Source organism: Pieris brassicae, chromosome 7, assembly GCF_905147105.1.
Source record: "Pieris brassicae chromosome 7, ilPieBrab1.1, whole genome shotgun sequence".
Taxonomy (NCBI): domain Eukaryota; kingdom Metazoa; phylum Arthropoda; class Insecta; order Lepidoptera; family Pieridae; genus Pieris; species Pieris brassicae.
Genome location: NC_059671.1, coordinates 16,140,642 through 16,154,941, shown reverse-complemented (window position 1 = coordinate 16,154,941; position 14,300 = coordinate 16,140,642). Strand labels below are relative to the sequence as shown.

Below are 14,300 nucleotides of genomic sequence, written 5' to 3'. Positions count from 1 at the left end.
AGGTCACTAAGTCGAATAATACATAGGGATATAGAAATTTAAGTTCAATTAAGTCAAGTTTTTTAATCAAGTCCAACAAACAGAATAAATGTTAACATTTATTCATAGGTATTCTGTCCTACTTTTTACACAGCACACTATGGCGCGAAGCGTGACGCAGAGTTGCCTTCGAGTATGGGTTCAATGGTAATAAACAGCAATTATTGTACTAATAACACGTGTTGCAATATTGATATTGAGTTGTGTTTGGAGCTAAAAAGATTAATCTATAGTCTTATTCCTATAAAGTAGCTGTATAGTCCTAAATTGTCAGCTAAAATTATAATTTTAGCTATAACTCGCCTATTACGTGAGTGTAGATTGTGAAACTTACAGATACAGTCAGTCACCGGTTTGACGACAAACAATGAGCCGCGTGTGCGTGTTAAATATAAATAAAAGTATTTGAAGTTATTGGCTTTGTTATATTGCTTGAGCCAAAACATTTGTTTAGATTGGATTTGTATCAAAAGTAGCAAAGTAACGTCAAAAGTAGTAAGTAAACTAAAAAAGGTAAGATTTAAGATTGTTTATTTTTTATCGCGTGTTAAATATTACATAAAAGAGTAACAGAGTAGTTAATATATTAAAATAGATTTAAGTGAATGGGTTTTTAATTAATATTAACGAGTTGTATTATTAGGGTTGATGATAATAATTTGATATAGGTACATATTTAGATACATATATAATAAATAAATAAATTATAAATTTCATTACATATATCTTATTAAACTGAATGCTTTAAGTTTATAAAATTGTCAATGTTTTTGTCCTCAAATTAGGTAACATTGGGATAATTAAACGCCTGATGGTTTTTGTTTACCTAAAATTCAGACAACAAATAAAATATATTTCACCTGCTAAGTCTAAAACTAGAATATTGTATTCTAATATAATTCTATCCAATAGGACTAAGAGTTAGCTAGTATCATTTTTATTTTTTGCAAAATAAAAAGAGAATAAAGACCTAACTAACCAAATGTAACAAAAAAAGGGTTTTCTATTATTCACAAACTTCCATAAGGAATGATAAACTTTCATATTTTGTATGACGCGTAAGATTTTCTTTAAAAAAAAACGCGTCAATAATTTATTTAAAAATAATTAAAATATGCGCGAAAAATATACTTTATACCAAACATTATGACTTGGAAGAAGTGGTCGAGACATTATTTCGATAGTTAATGCTTAAAAGTAGAAAATTTTTGTTTTAGATTTTTTTATGTGAATAATATAGCACTAATTTCGTATTATTTGTATTAATTATTTTATACGTAGTGTACATGATAACAAAAACGTATACTATGCATATACTTTGTTGCAGTTTATGAGATAAAATGAAGTTTTAAAGATAAAACATCGTTAGTAATATAAAGGAATACTTTTCAGACGGAAGACATTAGTAATGATGTATGTTAATTAGCTTGAAAATGTCGTTAAGACAACTTCATCCTCTGTTGGCTGCGAAGGCCAGGGAGGAGTTGAACGAAGAACCAACGCGTATAGAAGAAAGTTTAAGATTGTTAAAGGAATGGATTGCAGTGCAACCGCATTTGAAAGTCAGAACAGGTAACGTATATTCTTAAATGACAATCTGTTAACCATAATATATGCAGTGGCCATTTTCCTGGATAGTCTCAGATTTTAGTTACATTTGAATGAAGTAGACTCATGTCACTCACAACAATGTTTTTGTGTATTATGTTTTTAATATAAGGAAATTAACTTTCACCTACATCAAAATTGTTTTCAAATTCGAAAAAACAAACTGTAAGTAATCTGATTAGTCATAAGTCATGCTTTATAACGTGTAGATATAATGGTTATGGAGTATACTAATATACGTTGAATTTTTTTTCAGATGATCAATGGCTTGTGGCGTTTTTACGTGGATGTAAATATAACTTAGATAAGACGAAATCAAAAATAGATTTGTACTACACGCTAAGGACGACGGCACCCGAAGTGTATTGTATTAAATATTCAGAATCAAAGATCTATAGTATATTAGAAACTGGGTATGATATACCGACTTTATTTAAATTTCTTCAAGACATTGTGTATATATTTGTGATAATGTATGCGTAGGAGTATACCTAAGTCGATACCCATTGGGTCTTTAATAAATTTAAATTAAAATATATACATCCCGTAGCCTTTATTTACCATTGCCATCAAAGTAAAAATCCGAGGATTACGCTTAAATTATTTCAATGGTTTAACTTTGTTAACTTTTTTCAGAGCAATTCTGACTATGCCTAAGACCAAAGGTCCAGCAGACCCTCGTGTAATACTCTTAAGACCAGGATGGTGCAATCCATCAGACTTTACTTTTATGGAAGTGATGGCTGTTATGTTATTTCAACACCAGGTACCTCTATTTCTACACTACACTACTTTATTGTTATATATTTATTATTATTTGATACCTTAACTAAATAACACCAGATTTTATAGATCCCATAAACAAGTCATAGTAAATAACACCCTATATTTTCTCTTTTCGTTAAAAATAATAATGTAACCATCCCTATATGGTCCCTATGATATTCTAGCGTGTGACTAGATAATTAAATGAGGGACCAAGTTTATTGCCAGTTCTTCTCGTCCGTTCTACGCCCTTGGTTTGAGACCTGGCGGTAAATGTCAAGTTAGAACAATTAATTTTTTCTGACCTTCATAAGTATACATTTACATGAAAATATTATATTTTGATGTTCATCATTATTACTAATTTAAGATTATTAAAAAAAATACTAATCAAACCTAAAATCTGGCCGATTTTGAGATTTTAGACAAAGCTAAATATTAATAATAATTTATCAGATATCATACATGGAAGATGATAACTTGACAGTGGCAGGAATGGTAAACGTGGTTGACTTGAAGGGGACCTCGCTATCGCACATTAGACAGATATCAATATTTGAGATAAGGAAATTGATAACAGTCACTCAGGTAAAGTATAGCTGTAATATTTTAGATATACCTCGTAGTAATTCCTTGTAAACAATTCATTTCTTTTGTCTGTAGCCCTATAAATTACACTACATAAGTCACTGATCAAAGTATGTATAATTATTGCATTTACTTTATTATACCCAACTGACTGACTGGAGTGCGTTTGACTCCGCACATACGTTGTTTTGTTTATTTTTCCCTATGGTAATACAAAGAGGTTGAAATTCATATTGGTCAAACTATGTACTAGAATTAGATATTTTACAATCTCGCGAAGTGTACATTACCAATACATCATGGTTTCTTAATTTCAGGACGCTGCAGCTACACGGATGAAGGGTGTCCACATACTCAATACTATGTATTTCTTTGAAACCTGTTTTAATTTGGTCAAGCATTTTCTCAACGATAAAATTAGAAAAAGGGTAACGAAACAAACAATTATATAGAAAATGAACTAGGAATCGAAAATGTTTTAAAACTTGACATTTATTATATTTAAAAATGTCTAAAATACAATACAGTTTCAGATACACAACAAAAATTATGAGGAATTTTATAAGTGTGTGCCACGAGAAGTCTTGCCTGCTGAGTACGGTGGAGACGGTGGCACCATGAGAGAGATAATAGGTAGTGTAATTAATTAGTTTGTAAAGAAGAACTTAATTGAATAGAAATAATATTAATAATTATATTCAGCTAAAATTATCAGAAGTAACTGATCAACAGCGTTTGTTGATTATTCACAAAGTTTCACCGTAATAAAATACAATAGTAAAACAATAAATATTTGAACGCATATTTGCCCAACTAATATGTGCGGCGTTGTAAACTTCCATACAATTCTAGCTACGGATTATATCGCTTAACAGATACCGTAAAATTATACGATAAATATTAATGTGTTCATTATTGTTACGGTAGATAATATGCAAACTCCATTGACTGACAAGCAACGGACGTAAGCTTAAATATTAACGTAATGCTTTTGTGTACATAAAATGTATACTTTTACTTTTGTAGACCTTATTATATTTGGTATGATTTTTTTACAGATTACTGGAAAAGAAAATTTAGAGAGTACGAGGGTTGGTTACGTGAAGATTTTGAATACAAATCGGACGAATCACTGCGACAGAGAAGATAACATTATCTTGTAGCACTATTATTTTATTGGTTTGAAAGGGAAATTTTGATAATTTTAATAAATTATTTTTTATTAAATTATATTTTTCGTAAAGGGATCTTTTTAAATGATATAGTGACAAATATATACGATACAAAAATAATACGATTACGATAAGCAATGATTACAAAAATTCAACCTTTCGGCTAAGACGAAAAATTGACATATTTATAATATGAACCATTGTGTTCGGTTGGTCGACAGCAATTATTATCCAAATAGTATTCCATGAAGTACTCAAACCGATCGTAGATGTTTATCAAAAATACACTTATTCATTTGCATTGTTGAGTTCATAATTGTAGAACAGTACCGATCTTAGCAATGAGGCATACTTAAAATGGAGTTGAGTAAATTCATCCTTTGCATTTTTGGCTTTATGTTTTCATAGTAGATACATATCAAGTAGAATGGTTCGCTGACCTGAAATATTTTGATAATCATATGGTCATTGAACTTTTATAGCGCAACAATCTTATTTGGTCTCCGAGTTACAAAATACAATCAACTACAATATAATACATATTGTCGTTTTGTCAAATAAAAAAAAACATTTTCTCGAGGTGTGCTAGAAGTGAAAGTCACTACAGTACAACACATATAGTTCATATGGGTTCTGGAGTTCCTCAAGGATCAATATTAGGCCCCTTGTTATACAATGTATATCTTTATGACATAAATAGTAGCATCAATAATTCTAATTACCGTATGTTCGGTGAGTATAAAAGATATACTTAAAAATAAAAAAGAAGACGACTGTTACAAAATGTCAGACTGACTTGAATAACCTTTGTATGTAATGACATATACTATAAGCGGTTTGGTTGTGAAAGACGTGGTAGTAAACGTTTTCATGATATGCAATACTATACATATTCAAGAGAACCATGTACAAATGAGACAGTAGACACTACAAAAAGAGAAACTTCAAAAGATACAATACGATTTTATAAAATCCATATCCTTTAATAAATTTAATACGTATGAAGACAAGTGTGTACATTTTAAAATTGACACTAGACTCTCGAAAAGAAGATTTTTTTGCAAAATTGCAATCGTGCCTTGTTTCACGTTTCTCAAACTAACACCAACTAGGCAAAAAAAACTCAGCCTCGTATCTCACAGCATGGTGGTCAGACGACCACAATTTAAGCCACGACTTGTTAAAGCTATCGCGGAATATGCTTAAAAGGGGTATAAAGAATAGCCAAAGCGTTAAATAACCTGGATCATAAGCACACTCCAGGTAACCACCCTCAGGTACATACCCTCACTTACACACCATCACACAACACACAACATAGCCGTATTAGGTATAACTTGGTTAAATGTACCTTTTTTGCCAAATTTTACCTATTTGATAATGTTTTTTTCTTAGTTTCGTAAGTGATTAGAGTGTTTTATATTATGCATTCCATCTTTGGCTATAACTTTAGTATTGTGAAGTATTTTTTTCTATAATATAAGAGCACGAAATTAATAAATCGAGGCCAAAGTATCAAAGGTTTCTAAAATCTATATATCTGTTTCTACCTATTAAGAATATTCGTGTAGTCGACCCATTGGACATTATATGTATCGACAATGTTATATTAAACATTATGTGGGAAAAGCTTAGCTTCAAATTATAAACTAAAACATTTATATGTAAGGTTACGTAACTCGTGTATGAAAAAAAATGACGGTATGCAACATTCATGATTAACGGACTTATTCTTGTGTACAACTTTAAAAAAAAAACTGCGACGTCCATATCATTTAATGTTGACTGACTATACATTTTTTTCATAGTAACGCGAAGCTATTTTTATAAACATGACATTAATACTTTCCGAAGTAATATCGGTATTCATCATAATTGGTCGTTACATCAGTTAAATATGAAGAGATATTAAATAACTTCACAAGTACATACTCCTTAAGTACTACGCATGAAGTCTTAAATTAAAGTGGTTCAAACTTGATATCGTAGTGGTTCAGCTAATACTAAACTCGATGCTAGGGAAATGTATCTGCCATAAGGACGTCATGTTTATAATTATAAGATGTAATAAAGTGCACGCCTTATGCAATGGTATTCAATTTCAATGAAAAGTAAATGGGAAAAACAAATAAACAATAAATTATATAGATAGGTTGAACGTGAACATATACCTTACTCACGGAGAACGGTCCTACCCGATGATGTAATAAAACCAAAGACAAAGTAAATGTCTTTGGTAAAAGGTTGCATAAATTCAAGGTCAAATCAAGGTCATAGAAACCTAAGGTGAATCACCAACTCTCAATTAGACAACTAGTTGTTGTATTTATTACGTATAGGTATAGCTCGAAAACGAGTCAGTGATAAGCTGATAACCATTCAGTTCCTTCGACACCTGATATCGCACTGACGTTTTTATTTGTGCTATTAATACAAACGGTTATTGCAGTGATAATATCTTTATCATTTCGGGTTAATCGTGTTAGTAAATAGCGCGTGTTAAGGAAAATTTCAAATGTGAATTTTATTGATAGTCTATTACACGAATACCGTAACTCGTGTTTCTATAGTTCTAGGTAAGTTTATTGTAATTAAGATTTAAGTATAATTATTATGTAGGTTAGACAAACCTGTAGTGAAAAAGAAACTGCCTAACAAAAATGCATGTACATAGTTTAATTTTATTGGGTATTATTATAAATTCGTGCCACTGATATTTTTATTTTATCCTTTCTTAATATCTAGCGATTTTTTAAATAAAAATATTTGAGAAGTATAATAGCGGCATAGATTACAAAGGAGATTAACTTTTGAAATATCAATCTTGATAACAAGTTACAATAAAAATAAGATATAAATGCAAAAAGTGTATGAGCAAAGGTGACAATACATTTTTACTACCTTACATTAATGAATTAAATGTGCAGATAATTCGTCGTCATCTCAATACAGAACCAGTTATGGTTGCCCATATTACTTAAGAACTATATCTTATTCCAATGTTTGAACTTAAACAATAAACGTTTCTCAGTTCATCACAGCGGCTTTCATTATAACATACAAAATTTTATTTTATTATTGTAAAATATCACTCAATTGCTTCATGTTTAATATATATATTCCAAGCACTACACTATTACACTAATTATTACACTATTTATTACAATAATTTACGTGTATATATCACTAGGTTGTTTCACTGTCCGCGTCTTGAACAGAAATACTTTTTCATAACAGAAAACAATCATTTTATATTTAATTTTAATTTAAACAGGCATTATACGAAACTAAAACTTGATCTTCACATGTGATAAGCGCTGCCTGCAATTATTTATATAATCCAACTCCAACAGCCCCTAATATAATATATCTTTAAAACAACTGCTTAAGCGTTAGTTTTATCTAAATACTAACGGTAACAAAGACAACCATTAAATGTCACATAAGTTATTGTAATACTTGCTGAGATTATATAAACATACCTACTTGAACTGAAGTATAAGTAGTAAGAAGACACTGTTAAATTAAATGGGATAGGCAAACTTTACAAAAATCAATATTTTACTCACAGGTATGGCGAAAATTCGAGAATTGTCCCCTGAATTGGCTGAAATCGCCAAGAAAGAATTGAATGAAAACCCAAAACGTACCGCAAACGACATTCAGCATCTCAAAGATTGGCTAGCTAAAGAACCACATCTAAGAGCTAGAACAGGTACAACATTAACTATTACTGATGGCTTAAACTATTAAAACTTGTGCAAAATTAGGTCAATAAATTATTTTATTACTAATATTAACCTTTTAATATAACATTCTTATTTCCCTGTCTTTAAATCAAACATACCCGCGGAATTTATGATTTTTAAAATTTTTATTCATGTATAGTAAAAAATGTTACCATATTATCTTAAACATTTTAAGGCTATTAAGGGTACTGGTATCAAAACCAAAATTAGACTCCGTGCCCATGTATTTTCAATCTTCCTGTACGTAGCAGAAATATGAACAGTGTTAGCCCGAGAAATACAAAGGAATTACGCCTTCTTAATGTGGTGCTGAAGGTGGATGTTAAGAATACCGTGGACCACTAAACGCCCCAAAGCATCGATCCTTACCCGGCTCCATCTTGAAACCTTTTTATCAACTATATAATATACATATTATATAGTTATACTATACAACGGATCATTTCGTGAGTGGTCACATAATTCGTCGGGAAGAGAAACTAGAGAAGCTCATATTTATTGGCAACACCGAAGGCAAAATAACGGACTGATCCAGTCAAAGAGTCGTCGTCCTCAATATTATACGCCGTTGAAAAACTAAGCTAAGCTTGTTTAAGCTTAGGATCGAGACTGATGGAGCAAAATTATTCGCGCCAGATCTTACTATATAGCTGACCACGATACACAGATATGAGTTACCGATCAAAAAAGAGAGAGTACAGATATAGAATTGAATAGCTTTCTACATTATAATAATTATTTTTAATGTGTGTTTTAGATGATCAATGGCTTGTAGCTTTACTACGAGGATGCAAGTTTAGTTTGGAAAGAGTCAAAGAGAAGTTGGATTTGTATTATACACTTCGGACAACTGCAGCCGATGTGACACTGCGGCGTAAGCCAACGGAGCCGGAATTTCTGGAATTCCTAAGACTTGGGTAAATTATTACATATCCTCTAACATAACCAAACGAAACTAAAGTGAAAATAACACTTGAACCTTTCTTGTTTGTCGCGCAAAAATAACATTAGATACATTATTAAATTAATATCATCCAAAATGGTTTTTGTAGTTAATACTGATAAAAATGCTAATTATGAGATAAATAGGTAATTTGGTATGTGAAAAATTTAATTGACGGCGAGTTTTTGTTAACTCGTGTTTTGTTACGATCCTGATATGGCTCACCTACAACTCATAAGGAACATTAATAAAGATTTTTTTAATTTTCAGAACATGTCTTATATTGCCAAAGTCAAGCACACTTCACCCACGCGCTATTTTAATACGCGCCGGGAGATTTGACATGAACAAATACGATGTTACGGATATAATGTGTATCTTATATTATATGGTTCAGGTATACTACTTTTTATTATTTAATAATATGAATAATTCAAACAAGATTTGGTTAGAAATAAATTTTAGAATGTAACATGATATATGCACATGATGAATAATTTACAATAGGAATGCGCGTATTATACCTAAGACAGAAATTAAAATTAAAATAAATTATTTATCTCTGTCAGGGATATTAGGCCGAAATGAGTCTAGAAACTGTCAAAAGTATGAGCATCTCTAGCGCCACGACGTTAGTCTTTCCCTTTTACAGATAACGATCAAACGATACACAACTTGAATTTGGTATTATTCTTGCGGTCTCGAAATATCATGCAAATATAGCGTTTCTTTAGAGCTGTTTACCGCTCCGACATTTAATCCCCTCATTGTAATAATTAATGAGGAGTCCTATGTTAATCTTGTAAAGTTTAATGAGATCGTTTAATTTTTTTTTATTGCTTCCGGAGTAGACGTTGAAAATTAACTCATTTCATTTTACGTATTTTCAACAGAAATTATTGAGATTTCTAGTTTTAAGCGATTGCTTTGTTTACAGCTGATTTTTTATATTATAGATTTTCATCGATCTCTATCATTCTTACATCTATATACTCTTACTGATAACTTGTCAATATGGGCATTGAGGCGACTAAAGACGATTAAATTGTATTTTTAAACGAAAAGACCATGAGTACAAATATTATGATACTGTAATATTTTTTTTAATATGAATCGTGATTGTTTAAATAATAAATAATTCTATATGATGTGTTATTAATTATGAATTTTGAACCGAATTCTAAAAACCCGAAGCTTAAAATGGCGCATGTGTTGCGTTACGATATTGTTTCTAATAATAATATTTGACTAGTTTTTTTGTAATATTGATCAAGTTTTGTTATCATCATTAAATTGGTTAAATACGACAAAAAGATAAATTCGCTAAATCACGTAAATAAAAGGCTGTGATATCTTAAATAACCATGTGTAGATTTTTTAACGTTATTTTTCAGATATTGGTAATGGAAGATGATGCTGCGTCAATAGTGGGTACTATAATAGTAGTGGACTATGAGGGGTGTACCATGTCTCACCTAACTCTAGTAAATCCTAGTGTTCTCCGGAAACTCGTAGCCGTCAGCCAAGTATGCGCTTAGCCTTTATTATTTTATTACAAGTAAAGGGACTTTCCTTAGATGGTATCAAATATTTCTGGCCATCAATGGAGCCAGAATTTACGATGCATTTATGTATCATTATCATATATTATTTAATATGTTAATTATCTTCTCATTAAACTACGAATATATAAATATACATTTATATAAAAAGTCACTTATACATAGTGGAATATTTCGTGTAAAATTTTTCAAAGCCGTTAACGAGAACGTTAGTACGGTTATTGTTTCCGCGGTTGCTGTTATTTTTGTGAAAATAACATTGTAACAATAATGGTAGGTAATAATTGTATCGACATAATTGATCTTTATTAATCATTGAAATTTTTTACATCGCTTATGTTTTTGTTCTATGTATTACATCTATAATCTAAGATCACTACCAGAGACATGTGGTCGACCGAGGCCATATCTGCTTGTCAATACAGTAATATCTAATTTAAAATCCTCAAAAAAATGGATTTGTTACCTATTTGCAACTTCCACATAGAGATAGGTTTGAAAAAAGATCGTCAAGACGTACATTCGATCAGTTTTTGAAATGTAAAAGTGGAATCAAGTAAAATAGCAATCTCTTGTAAAACTAGGATTTGGATTGCGTATAGAGCAGTGTTGGCTTTACCACCAACATGTTTATGTTCCAAAAACCAACGATACGTGTCACGCAGTGATCGCCTTATTGTGTATAAAAATAAACTAATCCAAGAACAGGCGAAGGCCACTGATAGTAACATAATTATTAGTATTAAAAAATGATCACTTAAGAAACTTAAATAATAGGTTTTAGAAAGAAATGACTAGGAAATTAATAAATAAATAAAATTTTAAAACATATAAACAAACTAAAATTCAAATTGCAAATAATTTTAATCGAAAAGACCTCTTTGGGCCTTACGTTGGGAATATAGGTTTGTGGAACCACTGGTTTATAAACCTATGCTTAATAAACAACCATAAATCTAACCTATATTGCTTTCTATAGAAAGCACCGTTTATAGAAAAAATACTTCTGAGTGTGTAATTAATATGAACATTATATTACATATCTTATCTGGTAGAACCAAAGCGAATATGTCCAGATTATTATCTCCTATAACGATACTACTATGAAATTTTTTGTTGATTTATGCTTTTCTAGAATTGTGTGTTTTAGGATTCCCTTCCTCTTCGTCTCAAAGGGAGCCACCATCTTAATGTGCCGACTGGCGTCGAAATTGTTTTTAAACTCGTATCAGGATTCTTGAACAGCAAAGCGAAGGAAAGGGTAGGTTAAAGGGTTTGCATTGCTAAGAATTGTAATTGTTAAAATGTATTTAAAACTAGTGTCAATTATTTATTAAACAATGAATAATATTTATTTATAATAGGTACTGATTTAAAATATACGTATAATCGATATGATCGATACGATACATTTTACAATACAACTTGTGTAAATAATAGCATAAATACGAAGGTATTTAAGCTACTATTTATACAAGTATTTAAAGTACCTACATTGAGTAAAAAAATGAAATTGAACTTTATACAAATATTTTAGCTAAAAATACACAAAACATATGAAGAATTACACGCGGTGTTACCAAAGGAAGTGATTCCAGCTGAATATGGTGGAAGCGGAGGAACAGTAGCAGATATAACTAGTAAGTACTGAAGACAATAACTTGTCTTTGTAAATACAATGAGAAACCTCCAGAACAGGAGTCTGTAAGTCTGGCCATAAATACTGTTACATAAAAAACTTTTTTCAACTTTTTAATAATTATGAATTTGGAAAAATAAAAATCATATATTTTGAAGTTATACTTTTGGCACGTTAGGGCAAAATGGCGAGAGTATTTTTTTCTATTGTTAGTGTCTTTTTTTCTACGAACGTAAGGCGAAAGATATTTTTTTGAAAATATTTAGTTACGCCAAAGAAGTATAACTTCTAACGCGTGTACATAAGTACACACACGTTTTATTCGTGTTCATTATCAAATTACAATACAAAATGGTATGGTAATGAAAATAGAATTGTAGTGAACGCCTTGCACAAAGTTGGTATGAAGCCTTCGGTCATATTCCAGTCACTTCAAAAGCTTGGTATCAGCCGTATGTTCGTATAGCGTACTCATACAACAGATACAACAACACTTCGAGGACATGGCTTGTTCTAAATATAACGGTGACATTGAGTCTCTTAAAAAATCTTTGGAGCAAGCAGTGGCGAAAATTACCTTGGAAGCAATGCGTAAATCCATAGGTTCGTGGCCAAACAGATTAAAGGCCTGTATAAAAGCCAAAAGTAGCCATTTCGAATAGAAGAGTTTATTTGTTTTTTGCTGAGACTTTAATAAATATGTATTACATTACTTCATTAAAAAAATGCATTTTCATTTGTAACAGAACTTAGGGCTGGACTACGTATATAATTCGTAATATCACGCATATTTGGTAAAGGCCATTTAAAAAATCAACAGCTTTAATAAAACCCTCAGTAGATTAAATTATGTAAATGTTTATAAAAACACGGAAAACAAAGGCATTATTAAAAGACGTAAAGATTGTAATTTGAGCAAAGTTTCGAATTAATTGCATTATTTTCATAAGGTTTTAATTTATAGATTTTTTATATATAGAGATTTCTCATATCTTTACAGAATACTGGGAAAATAAAATAATTGAGTACAAGGATTGGATGATAGAAGAAATGAAGTTTGGAACTGATGAGTCACTTCGGCTCGGAAAACCACAGGGAGTCGATATTTCCAATACAGGATCCTTCAGAGCCCTTGAAATCGACTAATTAAATAATAATTCAATAGTCAAAGGCATTTAGCGTTTACCTCCACAATAGATCGTGTGTTCCAAGTTCCAAGAGGTAAAACTTGAAAAGATATAGATAAAAATTATGATACATATATTGTACAGAATATTGTTTTATTTGTACCTTCCGCATTAATGTGAATTAATTATGCGATACTTTAGGTACGTGATGAGAATAATATGTTAATCTGTATTGCGAGTTATTTTAACGCAATATATATGTCGCAGCCAACTAGCTTAATTAGCCGTTCAATTAACAGCCTAGCCGTTTAACTAGCGGCCTGAAAGATGGTCAGCCTAGCGAACACCTAGGCAAATGACTTGGATCGAAGACGATTCATAATTTGGCTAGCCTGTTGACTGTTAATTTAAATTTAGTTCCACTTTCTGCCACTCTCAAACTCGAAACGAAACTATTCTAACTGTCAATATGGCGTCGGCAAACCACAACTTAGATGATGTTTTCCAAAGTTTCATAAAAAACAACAAGTACATTTGAAGAGTAATGAATAATAATGTGAATTTGATTTAAGCAATTTAAGTTTAAAATAAATATTTGTTAATGTCATGTATCTTGTTTTTTATTTATGCCAAATAATGACTGTATCGTATGAATGGGCTAAGTATTAGCCAACCAGTTTATAAAATCTTGTATTAAACGCTACGGCTGAACGCTGTTTAGCTAGCCGTTAGCTAAACAGCGTCATTTAGTTAAAAGGCTAGGCTGTCAATGGAACGGCTTATTAAGCTAGTTGGCTGCGACATATACATCGCTACATATCTTGACAATGTTATTCAAAAGAAAAAAGTTGTGTTGTTTTGGCTTTTTAAAAAATAATTAAATCAATTTGGGTTTCTTAAGAATTTTAGCTACTCCAAAATGCAATAACCTAAATAACAATGTTTCTTATTTATATTGACCGGTGTTATTCAGAACCTACTAGTTTAATTTTTAAAACTAATGAGCTAGTATCTACTCATACGACGCAATGGCGAGAGTTTTATATTTTTCATGAGATGTTTTAGCTAATATCGTGTAAACTTTTCACCACTGATCAATTCCCTGCAA

General features: G+C 30.9%; 2 protein-coding genes across 5 annotated transcripts; both read left to right on the top strand.

The window, feature by feature from the left end:
• The first annotated feature begins 329 nt into the window (after positions 1 to 329).
• On the top strand, positions 330 to 4,761 carry LOC123711599 (alpha-tocopherol transfer protein-like). Of its 4 annotated transcripts, none has more exons than XM_045664214.1 (8): positions 330 to 552; positions 1,432 to 1,611; positions 1,904 to 2,060; positions 2,284 to 2,413; positions 2,869 to 3,000; positions 3,318 to 3,428; positions 3,534 to 3,633; positions 4,059 to 4,761. In XM_045664214.1, the coding sequence occupies exons 2-8, from the start codon at positions 1,455 to 1,457 to the stop codon at positions 4,148 to 4,150; spliced, it is 879 nt and encodes a 292-aa protein (XP_045520170.1). In that variant the 5' UTR covers positions 330 to 552; positions 1,432 to 1,454; the 3' UTR covers positions 4,151 to 4,761. The 4 variants fall into 4 exon arrangements, with proteins under 4 accessions (XP_045520170.1, XP_045520171.1, XP_045520169.1 ...); XM_045664215.1 differs by having other exon boundaries at positions 332 to 534; positions 1,466 to 1,611; positions 3,528 to 3,633; XM_045664213.1 differs by having other exon boundaries at positions 333 to 534; positions 3,528 to 3,633.
• A 1,642-nt stretch (positions 4,762 to 6,403) lies between these two features.
• On the top strand, positions 6,404 to 13,333 carry LOC123711598 (alpha-tocopherol transfer protein-like). Its single transcript, XM_045664211.1, has 8 exons — positions 6,404 to 6,748; positions 7,744 to 7,887; positions 8,679 to 8,838; positions 9,135 to 9,261; positions 10,259 to 10,390; positions 11,577 to 11,687; positions 11,964 to 12,066; positions 13,066 to 13,333. The coding sequence occupies exons 2-8, from the start codon at positions 7,746 to 7,748 to the stop codon at positions 13,209 to 13,211; spliced, it is 921 nt and encodes a 306-aa protein (XP_045520167.1). The 5' UTR covers positions 6,404 to 6,748; positions 7,744 to 7,745; the 3' UTR covers positions 13,212 to 13,333.
• The last annotated feature ends 967 nt before the right edge of the window (positions 13,334 to 14,300 follow it).